At 41.4% G+C, this 24127-nt stretch overlaps 1 protein-coding gene and 1 pseudogene across 3 annotated transcripts; one reads left to right on the top strand and one right to left on the bottom strand.

Annotated features, from left to right (window-relative positions):
* Positions 1 to 479: 479 nt before the first annotated feature.
* LOC113130334 (coiled-coil domain-containing protein 85C-B-like) lies at positions 480 to 2883 on the bottom strand (annotated as a pseudogene).
* A 411-nt stretch (positions 2884 to 3294) lies between these two features.
* On the top strand, positions 3295 to 22472 carry hhipl1 (HHIP-like 1). 3 transcript variants are annotated; one of them, XM_026306042.2, is made up of 9 exons: positions 3295 to 3635; positions 5413 to 6059; positions 6181 to 6324; positions 6606 to 6934; positions 7453 to 7579; positions 8912 to 9057; positions 9197 to 9278; positions 20492 to 20574; positions 21408 to 22472. In XM_026306042.2, exons 1-9 carry the CDS (start codon positions 3342 to 3344, stop codon positions 21983 to 21985), a joined length of 2430 nt encoding a protein of 809 aa, XP_026161827.1. In that variant the 5' UTR covers positions 3295 to 3341; the 3' UTR covers positions 21986 to 22472. The 3 variants fall into 3 exon arrangements, with proteins under 3 accessions (XP_026161827.1, XP_026162002.1, XP_026161916.1); XM_026306217.2 differs by lacking the exons at positions 20492 to 20574; positions 21408 to 22472 and adding exons at positions 13584 to 13648; positions 13791 to 13812; XM_026306131.2 differs by lacking the exons at positions 20492 to 20574; positions 21408 to 22472 and adding an exon at positions 13791 to 14902.
* Positions 22473 to 24127: the final 1655 nt, after the last annotated feature.

The following is a 24127-nucleotide window of genomic DNA, read 5'->3' as shown; positions in this document are numbered from 1 at the left end:
CTCAAATTACTTCAGTGAATCCAGTTTGTCTTGTTTTCTGACTCAATCATATTAAATTGTTGTTTAATAACTAGATTCTGTGCGTTACACCTTAAAAATTGACGTGATGAGTTCATCACTTTATTGTATGGATGCTGTTTGTCAATAGTACTGTAACTTTAGTTGTAGTGAAGGAAAGTTGTCCAAACTCTCCAGTTTTATGAAGCATGACCAAAAATGTGAATATCAAATAACATTCAGGATGTTTGAGTATCATTTGGCATCATGGAGGGGGATACAATTTATGTCAGGTGAGAAACTGCATCTGAAATAATTTGTATCCCCCTGTAACGTCATACTATGCAATAATATGATCGTTGTGATCATTCAGAGTAATTCATAACAGTACCCCGAACTGGACCTCCATTTATTTTGCAATTAAAAGTCGGTTATACAAACAATTGTTGTTGATAATGTGATGAGTTTATTGTAGGCTTGTTTACATTTTCTCGATTTTACTGTAGCTGTCTAACGTACAGGCTGTTTGATTCAGTATATTCTATTGAAAGAAAGATTAGATCACAGCGTGTTTGAATGTAGCTTCCAAACAGTGACCTCACAATCTAACCAAACAATCTCAGTGCATTGGAGAAACTCAACAAACACGTAAAATAGGCTACAGCTTGACATAACGCTGACAATGGCTAGAATAACTTTCGACAGAAAGATAAACAAACTAAGAGACACATTAGAAAACATCATGTAGAAAAAAAAATATATTCAATACGATGACTAAAGAATCCAAGTGTTACTGTTTTTACGCTAGCTTAGCTAAAATTCAAGTCCAACAACGCAGGTCACCATTCACTCTGAATGAATGCGCGCTCCCGCGGCATGGAATGCAATTCCTGTCGGGGATAACTACTTTGGCACGACACCCATGTTACGTAAGCAGCCACACTGTTATTGTCGTCCTCTTTTAAACTAAATAAAAAATGCAAAGGCACATTTCATTATATAACCTTAATATAACTATGTTTACGTAGCCTATTTCCACGCCTCCCCGATGGTTTTCCTATTGTTGTTAAGGTGACACTCACGTCTAGACTCTGTTAAAGATGGTATAAGCTGCAATGTTTGCTGTGATTTGTTTTATTGTCAATATTTGAAGCGACATGATATTGAAAGTGCTAATACAGAAATAGATTAGTGTATAACTTCTTAACCAGTAGGTGGTGCTGGAGTAATGTAAATGTATAGCAATGCAGGGTTAGAGTTTGATGGTTAAAATAAGACAAGGATCAAACAGTACATTTTTACATACGCTAGGACAGCGAGGACAGTGTAGATTAGGCTACGCTTTTCTTGTCCTCTCAGCAGTCAACACATGAATTAAATGCAATAAGTTTTTCCTCTGCTTTCCATATGAAAGTATGATTGTCATTTATTATGATCTTCGAATTTTTAGTCTACACTTCGTTTCTGTATTTTCTGTTGTGTGCTGTTAAGTTATGAATGTTTATCTTTATGTGACTTCAGTTAACACAGGACTAATTTGTGTATTAGTCCTATTATCCTATACACCATGATTATTATCCCCTGGCGTTTTAATGTGGGCATTGCAATCATCAGTCCAAAAAACATCTTGTGATGTCAAAGATTATGTCACTTTGTACAGTGAAGACAATACACTGGCAGCTCAGTGGCCACATACATGTCAACTGGACTGGCACCTTAATTACAGCTGTAGCTATTTTAGTGTCATGTACAGACAAATGGAGTGGCATCAGCACTGACATACAGACATATGGGCATTTGAAGAGCACTGGGTGCAGCTAACTATGGGCAGAATTCCGTGGCACCTCCTAAAATGCAGTGGCACCTCTTAAAATGCCGTGGAATCTACAGTGGCACTTCTTGAAATGCAGTGGCATATGTAGTGGCACAACTTGCTCCCGCTGCAGCTGCCTGTTGTCTCTCCTCACCGTCGAGCGCAGCGCCTCTCTGGAAGTGCAGGGCAGACAGGTCGTCCATAGAACTTCTCAGAGATGTCGTTTTTCTCTCGGATGTTTTGTGTAAGTTGTTGTGGTGGTCAGGACGGAATACCAGGACGTGCTACTACCATCCCCGAAGTCCCGCACCAGCATCGAGCCGTTTATGTTACTCAGTCTGGATTGACTATCAATAGAGCTCCGGGAGCTGGTTCCGCTCCTGTCTTTATCCAGCATGAGGACGATCTTCCTCAGTTCCATGTTCGCCGTCCTCAGCGCCTCCTGGTCCAACGTTCTTCCACAGGACGCTGGCAATTTAGCGTCCAAAGCGTTGCCACTCACGGGACACCTTCTTCACCTTCTGTCGGTCGTTGTTCAGAAAGCAGCACAGCTCTCCGAGTTCCTGGTTATCGTCCTGTAGTTTCTGGTTGATCTCTTTTAGATTCCGGATATCGTGGAGGTGGACCTGCAGGCTGCGATCCACGTCGTTCATCATGTTTCCGTGCTCCAGCATCAGGTATATTGCGGCTCTCCAGCCTCTTCACCCTCCGGATCAGATCCTCCTTCCCCATCATCAGCAGCTCCTCATGAGACAGTTGACCCAGATCTGCCCCGTCACAGTCCATATTCCAGCTCTGCCAAGGTTGCCCTAACAAACACAGTCTTCAAGCGGTTTAAATAATTATGATGACCAGATCCATGACAGGTTACAAAGCTGGCTGCGGAGACAGACCTAGGCCTCGTTGGCCCAAATCCAGCGCCCTGCGTTTAATCCAGATCAAAAATCACATAATACAGAGCACAAAAATCATTTCACTTCCTTTAACATTTCTTCCATTAACTATAGGATCATCGTGGACAGGCGAGGACACGCTGTTTGAAGTCAGAGACCGGAGACGGTTGGTCCAAGAAGTGAGGAGCATGGGAGGAGACACACGTACACACAAAGAGAAAGAGAGAGAGGAGGGCCTGGACACAAAGTAGCACAGTGTCCTCTATAGGCAGCAGCATAGACATGTAGGGTCCACCTGACAACGTGACTATTTCAGCAGGTTTGGTTCTTCAGTATAATCTCGCTATAGACTTCGTTTTTGAAAAGGAATTGTGCTGTCCGACTGGCGTTACTCGTTACTCAGGCTGTTCCACAGACTGCACCAAGGGACTCCCGGCTCCAGACTCTGGTCGCTGGCTTTCTTCAACAACAGATGGTTTCAGTCTGCGCACTCCACAGCAATCACACGTGTCTGTAATATCCTGACTATCAGACAGTCCTGGGTTGACAGAAGACAGCATACAGCACGTCAGAGTGCCTAAGAAAGGGACTGGAGTCAGAGCAAAGTACACACAGGAAGCTGTTTCTGCACAGCCATAATGCCGCTGTGTTATGGCAAAGTCTTTGGTCAGCGGTGGATCTCATCGATTGTCATTTTGTATTTTTCGACATTCTGGGTCGCACCTGTAATGTTACACCCACAGTGTTTAGATTTTAAGCCGCCCTTCCGTCCGCTGAGGGAACTGGAGTTTTGTGTAATGTACAAGGAGTTTGGCTGCTGCGATTATCAAAAAGACCAGGAGCTGATGACTAAATTCTACCAGGTTATGCGTAACTTTGATTATTATGGATATGCCAACTGTGCGGGGTTCGTCCTGGAGCTGCTCTGCCAGGTAAGCAAGCGTGGACAAAGGTCGCTTGGCTTTAGTCTCCATCATGCGCCCAGAGTTTGACCAACTACCAAAAACTCTTAAATAATCAGAAGTCTGGGTTCTGGGGGTTATGCATTCTGCATAACACAAAAACAGTTAAACATTATCGTAACTTTACAGTGACATTACTAAATACTTACGCGACGAAAAGTTTGCAGCAACTTCTGAATGTTGATTAGTAACTGGGTCTGTAACTTACTACCAGGCAGAAGGCGCCAGTATTACATATTCACATTTCACATTTCTTGATACAGAGAAAGCCAAATTAGCCAGTATTGGAAACTGACACATCACATCACTAACAATTTGGTTATGAACATGGCTTAACATTATATAAACAGTGATTCAACAGTTATATAGCAATATGAAACTTTCACACTAAAATAATCTGTTCTTAATATTGTATGTTAAAACAGTATTATTGGTCCTTATTTGTTTGTCAGTGTCAAATATGTTATCTAGAGGTTGAGTCATGGCAACTGGACTTGGCTTCTTTACTTACTGTTTGTCCAGCTGAATGTGTGACATCGACCCCTTGTCTTGAAGTTTATTTTATTATTGACAGAATTTTCCTACTGTAAGCTATAATGGCTATAATATTTCTTTAACAATATATAGTTAAAATTAGGGCTGGGCGATATGGAAAAAAATCTTATCACAAAAAAGTGTCATGGTCCCTGGTTTTGCACTTCCTTGTGTTGAGACTTTTATTGTGTTTAAATTTCCTGTGTCGCCTGGGGTTTACCCCAGGTAGCTTTATGTTTATTCGTGTGGATTGTTTTCACCTGTGCCTGCTCTCCTTGTGTGTTATTCGCCCTGATGTTTCTCTCCCCCTCTGTGTGTGTGTATGTGGCTTTCTTTGGAAAATAGGTGATTGGCAGCCCCTGGTCTTCATCAGAGCAAGGGCATATAGACCTGCACAATACCTCACTTAGTTGCTGGATTTTCCTGTGTCCTGTTCTCTCCCTATGCTTTCATGGTCAGTTCCCCGTGTTCTCTGTGTGTGGCTTTCCTTGTCGTATGTCTCCCGGTTCCCTGGTGTTGTGTGAGTCCATACTCTCCTGGCTACTCCTCGTGTGAGATCGTGCACTTACCTGTGCCTCTGTGTTCTCTCTCGTTCTTTGTGCTCCTGGTTTCTGAACTCCACTACTCTGTCTGCATTCTGGGTTCAAGTTTAATACATGACATAAAGCAGTATTTCAGTCAAGCTTAAAAGGTTTCTTTTTACTTATGACATGTAAAGATATAAGGTTAATTTTGATTTAACTTTTAAATTTTTAAATTTAACATGGCAAACATAGCACAGTATGCAACTATTTAAAATAAATAACATAGTTATAAATTAAATACATCTGTATTCTGAAATATCAAACGTCTGTTACAGGACAGCCACATAATTGCTTCAGCGTCGCACTATCATTTTCTCTTCATTCTCTCTGTCAAAACGATGGAATGAGCTTTTAGAACAGAGTTGCATCACAATTGAGTGGTAACCATAAACACATGCTAAACTTGTGCCTTGCTGTTCAGTATTATATCTCTGCTGTATGGCTGCATGGCTGGAAGACCTTTTCCAGTGAATTTTAAAATAACATCATTACTGGATAAACTCCAACACAGCTTGAAGTTAAAGACACTTATTCCTCTGAAAGATTTAGAGTGTTGCTCTAAATACTGATAATATTTGTGATTGTAATAATTAATATTGTATTTTAATGTCTCTCTTCCATCTGTCCAGGAATGTTCTCCCTATGCAGCTCATCTCTTTGATGCTGAGGACCCAAATACCCCAGTGCGGACCATCCCTGGCCTCTGTCCAGACTACTGTTCCCAGTTTTGGAAAAAGTGCAGCTCCACCATCCCTTTCCTGACGGACAACCCACACGTAGCCAAAATTAAAGAAGACCATACTCGCCTCTGTCAGTACCTGGAGCTTGACGACATGGACTACTGCTACCCACATCTCCTCAGCAACCAGAACCTGACCCAGAACCTGGGCCGTGTTCAGTCAGACTCAGATGGATGTTTGCAGCTGTGTCTGGAAGAAGTGGCCAATGGTCTGCGGAACCCTCTAGCCATGGTCCATGCCAATGATGGCACACATCGGTTCTTTGTTGCAGAACAGGTGGGCTTGGTGTGGACCTACCTTCCTGACCGGACCAAACTTGAGAGACCATTTTTGAACATTACTAAGGCAGTGTTAACATCATCATGGGAGGGTGATGAGAGAGGATTTCTGGGACTCACTTTTCATCCTCAGTACAAATATAACAAGAAGCTATATGTGTATTACTCAGTGGAGGTGGGTTTTGATGAGAGGATCCGGATCAGTGAATTCCTTGTCTCAGCCAATGATATGAATGTGGTGGATCACACCTCTGAGCGGTAGGTATTCACAATAGATTCAGATTAGCTAACAGCAATGAATTTTTAATGATGCAAACCATTTATAGCTCTACAGCCCCCCTGCAAAATGTTGTATTTGTTATGTCCACTCTCCTTCTAGGGTTATCCTGGAAATCGATGAGCCCGCATCAAACCACAATGGGGGGCAGCTGCTATTTGCCGATGATGGCTACTTGTATATTTTCACAGGTGATGGTGGAATGGCAGGAGACCCTTTTGGGAAGTATGGGAATGCCCAGAACAAGTAAGGCTATGACAAAGCATCTATCAAAGTCTCTAACTGGAGCAAATGTGCCAAAAAAGTCCAGGCATTTTAGTCTTAGTCATAATAAATGAATTTAGTCTTGCTTTATGTAAATTAAGGAAAGCATTATCTGTTGCTGCTCATGTGAAACAACTGGTCAGTTTTTACACATTCCATTTTCCCAACTGGGGTGGATCTACAGAGTTGAAAGCGGAGGCAGCTGCCCTCCTGCCCACTGCAAAGATTTCTAGATTTGCCACTGATTCTCACTTCTATTTTAGGTCAGCTCTCTTGGGTAAAGTTCTTCGTATCCATGTGGATGGCAATGAGAAAGGGCCTTTGTACAGAATCCCCCCAGATAACCCTTTCATACATGAGCAAGGAGCCCGACCTGAAGTTTATGCGTATGGTGTCCGCAACATGTGGAGGTGCTCAGTGGATCGGGGTGACCCTCACACCAAAGAAGGCAAAGGACGCATCTTCTGTGGGGACGTAGGCCAGAACAAGTTTGAAGAGATTGACATAATTGAGAAAGGTCGGAACTATGGTTGGAGAGCTAAAGAGGGTTTCTCCTGCTACGATAAGAAGCTGTGTGCGAACATCTCACTAGGTAAGCATGCTCTAGGGATCAAGTTAGATGGTTATTCTCACTCAGCAGCAAACAACAATGGTCTCTAATTGAATTGTAATAAAGGGCCAAGACTTGATGGTTTTCCTCAACACAGAATGATCCCTGGCAAAAATGATTACCAACCTTTTTTGCTCAATGCGTTGTCCTCCATAGGACACTCCATGTGACACTCCACTGTCATCGGAATGGTGTATTGTGCTGGTTGTCTCCTCTGCTCCTGTTTGCTCTGGAGGCATTCAGGAACAGCATTAAATGCAGGTCCCAATCATAACCCAGTACGCAGTCATGCGTACTGTATATAACACAGGAAAATAGATAGATAATTTGTCTAGATATCAGACCTGATTTGAGTAATCATAGAATGTTCACTCTGACTCTTGAAATTTCACTTATTCTTAAAATATATGGGTTTATTGAGCTTCAAAATCTGTGGTATGTCAGAAAACAAATTTTACAATTTTATTTCTAAGCTCAGTGCTGAGTTTTTTTTTCCACAGATGATGTCCTGCCTATTTATGCATACCCTCACAAGATGGGAAAGTCAGTGACTGGTGGCTACGTGTACCGAGGCTGTGAATACCCCAACCTGAATGGCATGTACATCTTTGGAGACTTCATGAGTGGGTAAGATTGGGTCCGGTAAATAACATGTTATGTTTTTAATGCTAACCCTGAGGAATGGAAACAATGTGGTATCAGACCTGAAGATAATATGTGATGTAGAGACCTGCATTACCTGCACTTGAGAAGTTCAGAAATAAAATGAGTCACTAGAAACTAGTTTGGACAAGCTAGCAGAGAAACACTTTGTTGGATGCTGGTGAAGTTCCTCTTACTCCTTATCAAACAGAAAACACTTAAGAATTCCTTTGTGTACAGGCCCTTCACCACAGTGTTTCATTTCAGAAAACACAATAAAATTTCATAGTAAGACTACTGGTGGGAACTACTGAGCACTACTTGTTGGTTTGGATCATGGCGAGTGACTGAATTGGTCAATTGCAGCAATAAAAAAACAAAACAATTCCCCCTTATACTGAACTGGCGAATATAAAAACCATTCTATGGTAAGTCTCTGTCAACTTGAACAATTGTGTGAGTCCCTACTCCACCAGCCTCTCTTGGCCAAAACTGCAACAAGGACAAGGTCAGGTATCACTTCTCTGAATAACAAATTCCATTGAGAAGTTTACAATAAGCCCATCTTCTGACACTGAGACACTTTTCAGCATGGACCCTGATCCAGGAAAAATGACGGCTTAAAATAATTAATTATATTACATGGCAATAATGCTTCTGGTTTTAAAGTCACTTGAATGAGTTGAAGTCACTAGGTCACCATCATTTTGTGTTGACCACCCAAAATGAAGTCTGCAGGGATTTAGGCATGTTCTTAACCAAGCAGCTATTCAGAGGATATCTCTGGAACAGAGTCACTGGAGAGCTGGAAGAAAAAACTGCTGACAAAAAAACCTCTCTAGTCTGTTTTCAGTGAGTAAGATATTTATTCTGAGCCCAGGTAATTGACTATATACATGGGTGAAATAAAATGTGCTTCACACCCCTTTTCCTCACCACTCTCTTATATCAGTACCTCAGAGGACAAGGTCAGTTATCTCTGAATAACAAATTTCATAAGTTTAAAATATGCCTATCTTCATTGAACTACTGTAGTCTGCACAATTGGACAGTCTGACTACAAAAATTTCAGTGAATCTTCTTTTTATTACAAAAGATAGTTTAATGGCAAGTCACTAATAATTCATATGCATTTCAGTAAATTCCACAATAAGAATCATCCCACTCAGCCTTTCCAGGAAGTTAAGTGGTCTTAAGCTGGGAGGAAGAAGGGCCAGACAGCTTCATTGCCACTCCTTAAGTAGTGCCTTAACCAGTGAAATCTCTTAGGGTTACACATATTCACATTTAACATTGTGTATTTTACTCCTGTTGCAGGCGTTTGATGAGTCTGCAGCAGGACAGTAACACAAGGCAGTGGAAATACAATGAGATCTGTATGGGGAAGGGTCTGACATGCACCTTCCCAGGACTCATCAACAACTACTACCCATACATCATCTCCTTTGCTGAGGATGAAGCTGGTAATTCATGAACACACACAGGACACAAAAAACACAACCCATACTGAATTTTCAGTGTTATGTCTACATTGGCTGTAAAACTTTAAAATTGCATAATGTCTTCTGGGTATTTGTTTTTTTTTGTTTGTCTTTCCATTAGGGGAGCTGTACTTTATGTCCACTGGAGTCCCGAGTGCAACATCACCTTCAGGAGTTGTTTATAAAGTGGTGGATCCCTCAAGGTGACTAATATAATCATTACTTTGCTTTATTCTTTCTAGTTCATCACCAACCACAAAGAAAACCTGTGGAAAACGTGTACCATATTTTCTGAAAAATAAGTTGCACTTTTTTACTCCTCTGCTTGACGTGAGCCTTGTTGGATCAGATGCACTCGGATTGAAACCTCCGCCAACACTGATGCAGGAATTGAATAATTTAGCAAAGACATGGAAGGAGGAATTACAGCTCTATCTTGATCTTACACTCACTCACTCACTCAGAAGGAACGAAGGTTAAACTGTTCTACTATGTGGTAGGAGAAACCGGTAGAGGGTTGTGTGAAACTGTATTAAGCTCATCAACAGTGGATAGGACTGTTGATCTACTAATTGCTGTACAGTGTACACTGCAATCCTAACCAAATGAAACTGTTGAAAGATATAATTTCTTTGTGAGAAATCAAGGGACTGATGAAAGATTTGACAAATGTGTTACTAAACTGAAAATGCTAGCACTCAACTGAAAATGCATGACATAAAAGGCTCTCTAATACATGACAGGATTGTGTGCAGCACAAATAGTCCAAGCCTGAGAGAGAGATTGCTGAAAAATGGTCTTATACTTGTATAGCGCTTTTCTACCCTCAAGAGTACTCAAAACACTTTTACTGCACTTTACTTACTCACACATTCATGCACCGGTGGAACAACCACCAAGGACCAAACCACCAACCCTCTGGTTCATGGTCAACCTGCTCTACCGCCTGAGCCGCCCCGGTGAGAGGACAGTTTGATACTACAGAAATGTGTCCAGGTTTGCAGAGCTCCTAATTGTCCAGAGAGAACAGCAAGACCATTGAGGGAAGATGAGCAGAGGAAATTAATGCTGTAAAAGAGTAAATGATGATTAACAAAAAGCTGTTATTTGCAAATTCTGTGGAAAGAGATAAACAGAAATGTGCAGCCTATGGGAAAATGTGTAGAAAAGTGGAAAAGCCAACCAAATTCACTGCTGTGTGCGAGATGAAGTGAACACATGTAAAAGCTGTGAAATGTAGTGGAAGCACAGAGAGTGCATCAGAGAGTGAACTGTATGAGGATCTTCATAGCATCACAACTGAAGAGGTGAACAAAGTCACAAAGAGTCTGGATAGGCAGTCAAGTCAATTGTTTGCTGCCATGCTATTCGGAAACAATTTGGTCAAATTCCAGTTGGATTGTGGGGCAATGTGTAACATCATCCCCATGAATCTCGTGAATCCAAACATTTAAATAGAGGAAACAGACCAGGTACTTCTAATGTATAACAAATGTACACTGAAACCAATAGGCAAATGCCAGACGAAACTGACAAATCCACGTAACAAAAAGCGGTACAGCCTGGAGTTTATGGTTGTTGATGCACACACTGCAGTATCATTACTAGGAAGCAGAGTAGTCTGGGACAGGAAGCTGGTTGGTGTGCAGTCTGAGAATATGGATAAGCAGTCTTGTTGTAAAGAAACCCATTGGCAAGTTAAGAATCTGCATAGACCCCCAGACCACTGAACAAGGACTTAAAAAGGAGTCACTTCCTTCTCCCCACAATCGAAGACATCTTACCAGAATAGGTCAGAAGCAAGAGTATTTACAGTCTGTGACGTAAAGAATGGCTTCTGGCATGTGCAACTGGACGACCTGTCAAATTATTTCACAACATTTGCAACGCCTTACAGGACATAGATGTGGTTGAGAATGCCTATAGGAATATGCCTGGCACCTGAAGTCTTTCAAAGAATGCTGAACCAGGCATTGGAAGGAATGCAGGGCATACACATAAATGCAGACAACATATTGATTACAGGGGAAGGAGAAATAGTGGAAATGGCAAATAAGGATCATGATTGAAAACAGATTGTTTTTTGGACAGATGCAGACAGAGGAAACATTAAGCTGAACGCTGTCAAATTCAGACTCAAAGTGAAGTGTCATAAATTGGACATCTGCTAACATCTGAAGGAAAATTTAGTTTAGTTTATTAATTTATGAAGCACATTTCAAAGCAACAGAAGTTGCAGCCAAATGCTATACAGAAGTATTAAAACAAAAATTACGAAAAAATTAAAACAGAAATTAACACACTGTATCAAAACCTTGAAGACGTAAAAAAATAAAGCACCCTCAATTAAAACATACAAAATACAAATAAGTTTTAAAAGATTTAAAAGTAGAAACAGAAGGGGAAGATCTAATATACAGAGGGAGACTGTTCCATAGTCTGGGAGCAGCCACAGAAAAAGCCCGGTCACCTTTAGTTTTGTAACATGAAGAGCAAAAAGAAGTAGTTGACTGGAAGAGCATAAGGATCTTGAGGCATTGAACAGGACAAGAAAATCACTGATATACTGAGGTGCAAGACCCTGTAAAGCTCTATAAACAAAAAGCAAAATTTTAAAATTAATCCAGGACTTAACCAGTAACCAGTGGAGAGAGGCAAGCACAGGAGTAATATGCTGACACTTTTTAGTGCCAGTCAAAAGCCTGGCTGCTGTGTTTGGAACCATCTGCTGATGATTTACAGTTGAATTAGGCAAACCCAGGTATAAAGAATTACAATAATTCAACTTTGAGGTAATAAATGCAAGAATAACAGTTTCAAGATCTTTCTTAGAGAGCATCCTCTTGATTTTGGCAATAGATCTTGGTTGAAAGAAACTGCTTTTAACAATAGGACTAATCAGCTTATCGAAACTCAAATTGGAATCAAAAATGACACCGAGATGTTTGACAGAGTCATGAATATTTGAAGATAGAGAACCAAACTGATTAGCTATGTCAGAGGTTGTATCTGGTGGGGTGAAAATAACAATTTCACGTTTATCGTTGTTTAGTTGTAACAAGTTCATGTCCATCCAACATTTTATGTCACACAGGCAGTCAAACAAAGACAAAGAACCATTCTTATTTTTGATAGGAAAGTAGAGCTGAGTGTCATCAGCATAAAAGTGGTATGATATATTGTGTCTCTGTATAATATGACCAAGTGGAAGCATATAAAATGCAAACAAAAGAGGACCCAAATGGAGCCCTGGGGTACACCGTAATGTATTGGAGCATGGGAAGAACAACAAACAATTCCCTACTTTAACAGAAAACATTCTCCCTTTGAGGTAAGAAGCCAACCAAGCCCAGCTACATGTTCTAGTCTGTGTAAAAGAATATCATGATCTACAGTGTCAGAAGCTGCACTTAGATCAAGCAAGACTAAGATACAGCCAGAACCTGCATCCAGCGTGAGTAAGATGTCATTTAAAACCTTCACCAAAGCTGATTCAGTACTATGTAGCTGCCTGAAACCAGACTGAAATTTGTCAAAAATACTAAAACCACTCAGGTATGAAGAGATCTGATGGTAAACAACTTTTTCCAGAACTTTGGAAATGAACGTCAATTTAGAAATGGGTCTGTGTTATGCTGATCTAAATTTAAAGGGTTTTTTTTAGCGTCTTTTTCAACGTCTGTACTGTGGCATGTTTGAAGTTAGTGGGAACAACCCCACTGACGAAAGAACTATTTACAATAGTGGTCACAACTGGACTTAAAACTGAAAAAACCCCCACAAGTATGGGCCATAAATGAGATGCCAAGACCGACTGACGTGAAAGGAGTACAGACACTTATAGGCATGGTGTAGTTTTGCAGACACCTCTCAGATCACTGAACTGCTGACAACTGACACACAAAGATAGCTTATGGGACTGGTCTGAGGTGCATGAACAGGCTTTCCAGAACATAAAAGACACCAAAACCAAGGCTCCGGTACTACACTACTACAGCCTCAAGGAACAGGTTGTTTTGCAGTGCGGCGCATCTATGACGGGACTCTGCATTTTTCACTCTTAATTTCGCCATAACTTTCACTGTATTTCAGCAAATGGAATGATGTTTGGTGACAAATCTTAATTTGACATAAATATTGGAAATATGATTTAGAAATTTCCCATAGGTCAAATTCACTACCCTTTTGTTATGTTCAGGATGAAAACACACTAAAAGAACTGCTGTAAAAACATATCAGAGAACTTTTTTTGCATAAATCTGTTAAATCAACCCATTCTGATCAAAACTACAAAATTTTTTTTAAAAATCCAGGATTTTAACCAATTTCATAAGTGATGTCATGGATTTGGGGGAACAAACACACAAAATGACTTATTTTCAATATAAAAAGTGATTGTGGACTGGATATTTTTTGTGTTTTTTTAAACAGTGCACTTTTAAAAATTTTTTTAAACCTCTCGTTCCAACATTGATGTGCTCCTCTGAGCATGTTAAATGTCCATGCAGGTGCAACCCTACAGGTGCCAAACCAACGTGGCAGTGCATAAAATATAAAAATCTCCTTCAAACAGGTAGACATGGTTAATATTAAATGATTTATCATTAAATATGCAGGGCTAGTAGCCTATGATATATCCTATGTAGACTGAAGTACATATTTCACAATATTCCATTTCCATTTTCATGTTTAATGTTCCTTTTTATTGGTAATAGGCTGAGGCCCAGAAAACAGGTGGGGGTCCAGCTCCATCACCTCTCACAGAGGCTGAGGAGATGGTCCTCAGCCAGAACAGTGGGTGACCCATGGTAGAAGGCATTGCTGGAGGAACCACATCTGACCCAAACACCCCTCAGGACCCATCAGTCTTTGTAAAAGGATGGTTTTCTATCCTTTTCCAGGATTTTCTCAGTGATTCAACATATTTATGCATTGCACATTGTTATCACATGTGACGCATCACATATGACCACAAGCACACAGAACAGAAAATCTGCATTAGCTGTGATGGAATTATCTTTCATAATGAATGCTAAAGGCCACTATTTCAAAGTGCTAAAAATGTGCCGTTCTGAATGGCAGCAAGTCTGAGTAGCTCCTGTGTTTTTTTGAAGTTTTTTGTAGTTTTTTCGTATGTTTTTTTCTTACAATGTGTACTGGCTTAAGTACAGTAGTGTACACTAGAGAGGAACTTCCCTGTCGAAGATTGGACACAGAGTAACTCACCCAATCCCGACTATGCTGAGGAGACAGTTTTGTGGATGTAGAGCCGAGGCTAAGCTAAAGGCTAAGAGGAACAACAGGAGATGGAGATACAAGCCTTTTCTGCTCTCTGTGCTCATGGGGAATGTTAACTCACTGCATAAAAAGTGTGACGAAGTGGAGGCGCTTGTGAGGAGCCAGAGGCTGTACAGGGAGTGCAGTTTGATATGTCTTTCTCAGTCCTGGCTGAACGTCAACATACTGGACTTGTGTGGATATACCTGGCTTCACAGCTGTACGATTGGGACAGAGACCCAAGGACGAGCGGAAGGACGAAAGGTGGGGGAGTTATCCTATTTTTCAATCAGAAATGGGTTAACCCTTGAAATGTGACTGTGAAAGAGAGGGTCTGCTGTCTGGTCATTGAACTGGTCTCAGTTGGTTTCCGCCCATACTGTGTGCCAAGGGAGTTTACATACATAGTCGCCATTGTTGTTTACATTCCACCGAAGGCGTTGCCTGCAACGGCGTGTGACATCATACGTGATGTCATTGCTAGGATACAGCACCCTGATGCATTCATTGCAATTACAGGGGATTTCAATCATGTCCCTCTGTCCTCCTGCCTGACTGACTTTGTACAGTATGTGAACTGTCCAACATGTGGAGAAAGGACATTAGATCTGTTCTATGCTAACGTCAAAGAAGCCTACAGGGCTGTACCTCTTCCACCACTGATCACAACATGGTCTATCTTCAGCCCACATATAGACCTTGTGTGCAGAAGCTTCCTTTAACCACCAGGTCTTTCAGGAAATGGTCACTAGAGGAAAAGGGATTCATTGAGTCGTGCAGTCGTTGCCTAATGGATAGAGAGTCCTAAAAACCTGGCTTGTAACCTGAAAGTTGTGGGTTCGAGTCTCAGGACTCGGTGGGGTGGAGACCCTTGAGCAAGGCATCGAACCCCCAACTGCTCCTCAGGCAACACAGCAACGGCTGGCCACTGCTCCGGGTGTGTGTTCATGGTGTGTGCACTTTGGGTGGGTAATGCAATTTCCCATTGTGGAGAAATAACATTAACATAACATAATATAACACCCCAGCAGTTGCTCTCTCGACCTCTGAAGCTCCTCATTACACCTCATTCTCTATGACTGCTACCTCCATCTCCACCTGTATGGCTGCTCCCTCTAACTCCACCATCCCTCTGTTACAATCTGAACAGCTGCTTATGTCTCTAACAATGAAAGAGGTTGAAGCTGAGCTCAGGAGACTTCGGGCAGGGAAGGCAGCTGGACCAGATGAAGTATGTCCAAGGCTTCTGAAGGACTGTGCAGGACAACTAGCTGCTCCTCTTTAATATGAGTCTATGAGTAACAGTGCCCAAAACAGGGCGGCCGGTGGAGGTAAATGACTATAGACCAGTGGCTTTGACATCCCATATCATGAAGACCTTGGAGCCGCTCCTTGTCCATCGCATGAGGCTGCAGGTTGAGGAGGATCTTGATCCCCTTCAGTCTGCCTATCAGAAACACATGGGAGTGGAAGATGCAGTGCTTTACATGTGGCATCGAGCATATGCCTATCTGGATGTGCCTGGTTCATATGTGAGGATTATGTTCTTTGACTTCTCCAGTGCTTTCAATACTATATGGCCTCCCATACTGAGAGACAAGCTTCTATGTATGGGGGTGGCCCCCTGCCTGACGTCATGGATTATGGACTATTTGACATTCAGAAACAGCTATCTTCTCCTGAACACCACCAAGACTAAGGAGCTGGTGGTGGATTTTAGGAGATCAAAAGCACCATGCCAGTCAGTCTGCATTGATGGACAGGAGATAGAGACTGTACAGACCTTCAGGTACCTAGGGGTGGTACTGGATGAAAAACTAGAGTGGTCTGCCAATGTGGATGCAGTGTACAGAAAAGGGCATAGCCGCCTTTTTTTCTTGAGACGACTCGGTTCGTACAGTGTCTGCAGTGACAAGTACACTGTTCTATGCTGTCTGTTGGAGGAGTGGCATTACGGACAGACTGTAGGCGCCTGGACAAACTGGTGAAAGAGGCCAGTTCTGTGCCAGGCAGGGGGCTGGACCCTCTCAGAACTGTGGTGGAGCAGCAAATGTGGAGGAAGCTGCTTTCTATATTGAACAGTAATAAACACCCCCTCTACGATATACTGACTAAACAGAGTAGCAGCTGCAGTGGGAGGCTCATCTCACTGCATTGCAGAACTGAGAGGTTGAGATCCTTTGTCCCCACAGCCATTAGAATGTTTAATAGTAATTATTGATATGTTAGTTATACTACTTATGTTATTAACTGAGTGCCTTTATCTGTTAATTATATTTCAAATTTTATATTTTATAGTGCAATTTCTATGTTAAAGTTAATATAAGACCCGCAGGACAATCTGAATTTCCCCCATGGGGGATGAATAAAGTATCTATCTATCTATTTACCTGTACAGTAATGCCGTGGAAGAACGTCCTATTGACATAATATGCCATATGGCATTAATATAATATGCCATATAACTTCCATGAGAAGTCATATGGGATAATGGATATGTAAGAGCTGAGGATATCATGAAGATAATGAAGTGAACTGGCAGAGAAACGTATTGCTCATAAAGACAGTCTTCAGGAAAAGAAAAGATGTCTAGAAGGGGTTTGTTCTCTCAATGCAGAATTCTGGGAAGCAAAAGGGCACGCCATGTCTCCTCCCTCTTCTGCAGTCTGAATGCCAATTAGCTCAGAAACAACTCAGGGTTTATAAAACCTGCCAGTGAGCAGGTTTAGTTCACAGAGTAAGTTACCATGGTAACTATCCCTCAACTCAGGGTCAGTGGTGGACTTAGCAATTTGGTGGCTCAAGCCAGCTTCCACACTAGCACTAGCCAGCTTCCACAGAGCGCCACCCTCTAAGAGCACTATGTCTGTTTGAGGCTCATATGTGTGCTGCTCTGTGAGCTCTATGTGACTGAGGAGCTGTCCGCTCTCGTCTCATCTCCGCTCAAACTTTGGCAACTGTGGATCAGGGCTTTTAAGGCCTTAGCCCCTCCTCTCTGTCTCCCAGGTGAAACAAATTCAGTTGATGACCAACCGAGGCTCCTGCTAAAGAAAACACACACAGGAATACACAGAAACTACAGAAACTAAAAAGGGTGGGTCTGCCCCCCCCCACAAATAATTTGTGCTCTGGTACTCACAAATTATCCATCCATCCATCTTCTTCCGCTTATCCGGGGCCGGGTCGTGGGGGCAGTAGCCTAATCAGGGATACCCAGTCTTCCTTCTCCCTGGACACTTCCTCCAGCTCTTCCGGACGGACAAATTATGCGCACACACCAAACAGCAATATCTATCCCTACTCACAACCAATTGGGTAGCACCTTAAACCGGCGGGTAACAAGCCTTTAAAAATATGGATATGGAGCTCTCTTCCCCCTGATTAATAACTGCCTACGTTAGCTCTAACTAATTATTCTCATCCCTAGTTTTCGTGCATGCTCAGTGGTGGGTAATTTAAACACCAAGCCCGTCAACTCGGTTAAGCAATCAGCATGCTGATGACTTACCTAGACAGTCACGGATGTGTCCCCGAGACAAATGCTCTAACCACCTTGATGCACAAAAATAACAAACTAAAATAACAAACAGTGGGTCCAGTCTTTTTCCTAACAGGAAGTTAGCTCCAAAACTGCACATCTAACTGTTATACACACCAACCGCTATCAATTTCTGCTAATTCACTTAATAGTGTGGACAGAATTTATTAACCTCTCGCAACAGAAGTGTGTGGAACACCCCTTAAATCTTTTCACACTGCCTTGTAATTGTACTCACCGAAACAGAGGACAACCACCATAGAAGCACCCACAACACAAACATCTTAAAGGAAACCAAAGATCCCGGATGAGCCCCCATTTGATAGAAATTGTTTTGCGTGCAAAACTTGAAAGTAAATATGCACGCTAAGAGGCTACAACCAAAACACTTGGTTTTGGTTGTAGCCAGGTACTTTGAATTGAGCACCCAGTGTTTAGCTAGTTGATCCATAAACTGCGCAAAGCAAAAAACAAAGCTTGCTGATGTGTGTGGATTCATATACTATTAGGCCTATATATCATATCATACATTAATTGAGAAAATGCTGGAAATATCTAACAAATAATAAATGATCAATTGAGGACGTGTGTAAAAATGTTTTCTTGACTTATAGAAGATATAATGAATATCGCCACTCAAGAAATATGAGATTTGTTCTTTAAAATGTGTTACATATTATTGGTAGTATTACTAATACAGAGACCAAGAAACATGTTACAACACAAGTTTTTGCAGTTCTCAAAGAAAAAATAAGATGAAATTGAGAAACTGATTATGCTAGTAAAAACGTGTATGAATGCTGCCATTTCCTTTACACACTGTTCTCTATTTCATATATTAGACACTGCAAATTGTATAAGCCTGCGCTTTTAGTTGTAGTTTGTCAGCTTTGGTTTGAAATATATTATATAGATCTATGATCAGAGGTTAATTTATTCTCAATGAGATAATTATGTCCTCCATATTTGACGACACCCTGAACCATTTCCATCACATTTGAAGCGTTTGTTAGCATAAAAGTAGACCGCAGGGCTGTAGAAAAGTGACACAGTTGGTGGAGAGCAACTCCTGCTGTCAAGTTGGAAACAAAACTAACCGACATGCAATGTGCAGCGATCTGCGGCAATTGGATCTGGTTCCACTTTGCTCATCTTAAACGCACCTTGTGTCTCTCGCTTCTCGCTCACTGACGTTCTGACGCAATTTTAGAATGCTGATACAAGGTTAGTTTTAAGTGATGAAAAATACCTTAACCATAAATTAAGTGGCCCTGGTAGTTTGGGGTCCTAGGCGACCGCCTACCTTCGCCTAATCGTAAGTCCGCCTCTGCTCAGAGTTAACAAACTGGGTTTTCACTAAACCCGTTTCCTGAAATAGGCCCCTGGTGTTAACACAAGTGAAAATGTCGACCAAAACAAAGCTCCATTCTTAGACTTCAACATTCAGTTCAATTCAATTTTATTTATATACCAAATCACAATACAAATCATCTAAAGGCATTTTACAAAAAACAAAAAAAACCCAACAAATCTCTTATGAGCAAGCACTTGGTGACAGTAGAGAGGAAAAACTCCCTTTAACGGAAGAGAAAACCTCCAGCAGAACCGGGCTCAGTTTGCCATCTGCCTCGACCAGTTGGGGTGAGTGGATAGAGGAGAGAGAACAGAGAGAGAGGGAAAGAGCACAAACTAGGGAAGAGAGAGAGCACAAGGTTTTGTGACATTCAACATACAGGTAAAGTCTGCAGATAAAACAAATTTTGGAGTGAGTGTCGGCATTCAGACAACCTGATGCCGTTTAACCTCTCCCCACCCCGATGTTTCACATTACTTGACAGGGATGAATTCAGTAATGCACTTGTTTAATGCACTGTTTGTTGTTATAGCCTACGTTTTTCATAGGCTCATTTAGACTATAATTAGTGTAATTAGAAATACGATGTATACACTGAAGCGTCTGCGATGGACTGGTGACCTGTCCAGGGTGTACCCCTACCTTTCACCCGAGAGAGAGCTGGGATAGGCTCCAGCAGATCCCCGTGACCCTGGCTTTCAGGAAAAAGCGGGTATAGAAAATGGATGGATGGACACTGAAGCGTCTTGTTTTATTCTGTTGGACAAGGCTTTTTTTTGCTAAAAGCAACACATACCCTGGAAAATACGGTATATGGTTCTATTTCTCTTTCCTCGAATGGGATGTGTAAGCTGTTCATAAATAAAAACACAGGTATACCATTCTTCATGGCATGCCTGAGGGATGTGCAGTATCATGATCATACTTGGCTTGGATTTGGGTTTTACTCTGTTTGCTCAGCGTTGCTCGGATAACTTTCTAAGACTTTTTTTCTCACTGAATGGGGCGGCTGTGCTGCCTGTGTTTGGGTAAAGAAACCTGTGTTGGCAGCAGTGTGAAAAGCCTGCCATCCTAAATCTCTAGTCTCTGACGTCACTTGAGACAGCTCTTGGTTCTCTTTGCATTTCTCTCAGCAATAGATGGTTGTGTCACCTAATTTGTTTACCAGCCTACCACCTAATTTGTTTGTCTTTCTGTTTCTATCCTGCCTTTTCTTACATACAATATTTCATTCTGTTGTTTTTCAGACGTGCTCCACCAAGACAGTGTCATTATGACCCCCTTCCTGTGAGAGTGAAAAGTAATCTCATCCAGTTTATTCCCCAGGAAAGTGAGTCCACTGATAAAACACCTGACACTAACTAAAACAGATCAGATCAAAACAGTTACGTTACGTTTGATTATGCAAAAAATCTGAATCAGGATTACTTTTTTCAATGTTGAAATCGCAGTCATTTAACACGATTATTAATTAAGTATGGAAACATGTTACATTAATTGAAAAACAAAATACCTTCAGGTGGTTAAAAAGGCTTTTGATGTTACTTAATAGTGTTGCAAGGTGTACTGATACTAGAACGGGTTCACAATACCCTGCCATTAAAAACAGTACTATACCTCATTTTATAAGCGTCAATACTTGGGAGCTGTAAGAGCTGTATATCTGAAGTTACATTACTGTGCAACTGTGGGCAGCTCTGTGTGTGTGTGTGTGTGTGTGTGTGTGTGTGCGCGCAACGATCTGCTTCCACACCAGGCAGTGTCTGTCAGCTGTTTTTTATTTTAATATTTCTCTTATGTTTATTTTCATGTTAAAAAAAATATACGACAGGGCAAGTACATGGACTAGAAAAGCTTAGAGAGCTAACATGTCCAACTTAGCAAAGCACCTTGCAAAAAAACACACATCCTGACTAATTTCAAGAGCAACAGATTAGCAATTAGCAAATGGGTTAGATAACATGACATAAAATGCCAAGTTACATATTACTTTTCTTGATAGGCTGAGTGAGTTTAGTAATGTAGTCTGGCAAAATAATGTTTCTGTAGTTATTATATTGTTTTGTGATAATTTAGTGCCACAATCAAAATGTATTAATTGCACAGCCCTATTTATTAATTTCTATCATACTTCATCTGTGTTTTTCTTTCTTTTTCTTTTAGCATTGATTGGCGTTGACACACAAAGTAAAAACAGGCCGAAGCCGCAGCCCACAGAATCTGTTGACTGGCTCCAAGAGCTCATTGACCGTCTAGCTGAACTAGAGCCAGACTTAACAACCCATTTACCAACCACAACTACCACCAAATCAAGCAGGCATTCAAGGCGAGGGAAAAACCGGGGAAGAAGCAGAAAGGGCAAATCCAGAACAGAAAATGCACCTGAGCACCAGAGTGGAGCGGTGAGGCTGGTTGGAGACGAACAAGGCCGCAGTGATCGTGGACGTGTGGAGCTCTACATTAATGGGGAGTGGGGCACTGTGTGCGATGACTTATGGAACCCCAAAAATGCTGCAGTGGTTTGCCGGCAGCTAGGCTTCCGCTATGCTCTGAAGGCAGCCAAGAAAGCAGAGTTCGGTGAGGGGAGGGATCTGCGGATTATTCTGGATGATGTTCAGTGTGAAGGAACTGAGTCCAGCCTGCTGCGGTGCAAACATGCCGGTGTGGGGACACATAATTGTGCCCACAATGAGGACGCTGGGGTGATCTGTGGCAACTCAGGCTACATTTTGGAAGTCTAAAATTTTTACTATTATGAAGTCAGAGCTAATTATCAATAATATATGTTATAACTAAACTTGTTTGAAAAATTAGAGAATTATTTCTATTAAAAACACATATTTTCATTTTGGTCCTGTAAAAAAGTTTTTCTCATTCCTAATGAGCAAACCAACATAAGAGAGCATAACTGCCAAGACATTTTCAGCAGCTATGTTGGAGTTAATCAGCAATAATAAAAATGAAAAGGGAGAAACCTTGTAGCATGCAGTGCAACCCACAGCAGTATGTTTTCAATAAGAAGGTTGAAACATTAGTTTTCATAAAACCTGAAAGTGAATTAAGTGTAAAGCCAAAGAGGATGCAGATTATCTCATCAAAGCATTTCAAAGGTTATTTATGGGACAACCTGACAGTTGACATTCAGAGATTATATCTAACAATAGTAGATTTTACTTCAGGTGTGAAATCTGCTTTCCAGCTAATTTTACTAAAAAGTTTGTTTTGTTGTTTTCCTTCCACACTTGATTTTTTTTTTATCTTCAATGTATGTTTGGCTTCTCTGTGATTTGTTAAACAAAATTGACAGTAGGTGTCTGAATAACATTCTGTATGTGTGTATTATGATGATTTAATAAAACTTTTATGGTCTCTACTGGCTTTCTCAAGAAATCTGTTATATGTCGCCAGGAGTGTTTTCTAGCATTTTATTCCATACAACGGCGGGTGGAGGCCAGCCAGACTCACTACTTTCTTAGCAAAAGAATATGTGTCTGGAACCCCCTGTCACAGAGTCTTCCTCCGGCCTCAAAAGAGCCAGGCCAATGACAGTTGTTTATCTGCAATGGGGCAATCTTTACGCTCCAGTCGTCCAATCAGATTTCAACAAGCCTTGCACATACACGCTGGCTGAGTCCGAAATCGCATATTTCTTTACTATATAGTATGGAAAAACTAGTATGCGAGGCGGGTATGTTCCAATTGATAGTATGCGAAAAACGGTATGTGAGAAGTACACAGATGACCTACTACTTGTGCATTCGATGGCGGGTGTAGTACGTCCGAATTCTATTCATTATTCATACTATATAGAAGTACTGTTTTCATGGTCAGGAAGTACGTACGTACTCAAATGTATTATCTACTAGATAGTATTCGATTTCGGACGCACCCTAAAGGCCTATACCTACTCCGCGAGAACAGAAGACGTTTGTTCCCTCTCCTAGGGCTGCAAGAAAAAGGTTTGCGAGTTCTCGCAGTTCTCGACACATCATCTGGGCAGAACTTTTTTCTCTTGTGGTGTCCGACAGCTATTGTGTGATTGGTCGGAAATTGGGAAATCGGAAATATTGGCTTCACACTTTTTCCGCTGGCGGTTGTCATAGCAATGGATAGTTTTGAGGAACAGCTGCCACAGGCGGTGAGGAAGTATGAAAATCTTTATAACACTTCTTGTAAAGCATATAAAGTCACACAAATGGCTAATAATTAGTGGATAGAGGATACGCTGTGTACGGAGGTGAGCATGTGTTGTAAAACATAGAGGCGGACTTACCTCCGCGAAGGCGAAGGTAGGCGGTCGCCAAACTACCAGGGTCACTTAATTTAATGATTAAGGTATTTTTCATCACTTAAAACTAACCTTGTATCAGCATTCTAACATTTCGTCAGAACGTCAGCGAGCGAGGGACGGGAGACACAAGGTGTGTTCGAATTGAGCAAGGTGGACCCAGATCCGATTGCCGCTGATCGCTGCGGATTGCACTGCACTGACAACTACGCGAGTTTTTTTGATCAGAAACGTGATGTACTGACAATCATGCTACTTTTTACCTTCTGTACGCACGCCTCTTCCTCTCCCCTTTCTGAGCGGTACTCCTGTGGGTGCCATTTTCTTCTGTTCAATTAACGGTTCAACGGTTGTTGTTATTATCTGTTATTAGTCTATCATTGTGTCTGTCTAACCGTAATTCGAGTGTGTTCATGTGTAAAGGTTTGTAACGTAACTTTTTACTGCAAAGTGTCGTTAGCTAAAGAGCTTCGTCGAACTTAAGCTAACTCCTCCTCGTACTCATTTGTGTAAGAGCTGGTGCGGGTGGAGTGTTCATTGGAGGTGGTTTCATGGTATTTTGTTTTGGGTTCCACACACCAGGAATAAATGAATA

The sequence above is a fragment of the Mastacembelus armatus genome, chromosome 22 (assembly GCF_900324485.2).
Source record: "Mastacembelus armatus chromosome 22, fMasArm1.2, whole genome shotgun sequence".
Taxonomy (NCBI): domain Eukaryota; kingdom Metazoa; phylum Chordata; class Actinopteri; order Synbranchiformes; family Mastacembelidae; genus Mastacembelus; species Mastacembelus armatus.
This window is presented reverse-complemented; position numbering and strand designations above follow the sequence as displayed.

What these genes read in the sequence shown, in the direction of transcription:
- hhipl1 (XM_026306042.2), top strand. Translation starts at nt 3,342, where the DNA reads ATGCCGCTGTGTTATGGCAAAGTCTTTGGTCAGCGGTGGATCTCATCG. An exon ending in GTGGATCACACCTCTGAGCG is followed by an intron (nt 6,060 to 6,180) that starts GTAGGTATTCAC and finishes CTCTCCTTCTAG; the next exon opens with GGTTATCCTGGAAATCGATG. An exon ending in CCAGTTTATTCCCCAGGAAA is followed by an intron (nt 20,575 to 21,407) that starts GTGAGTCCACTG and finishes TTTTTCTTTTAG; the next exon opens with CATTGATTGGCGTTGACACA.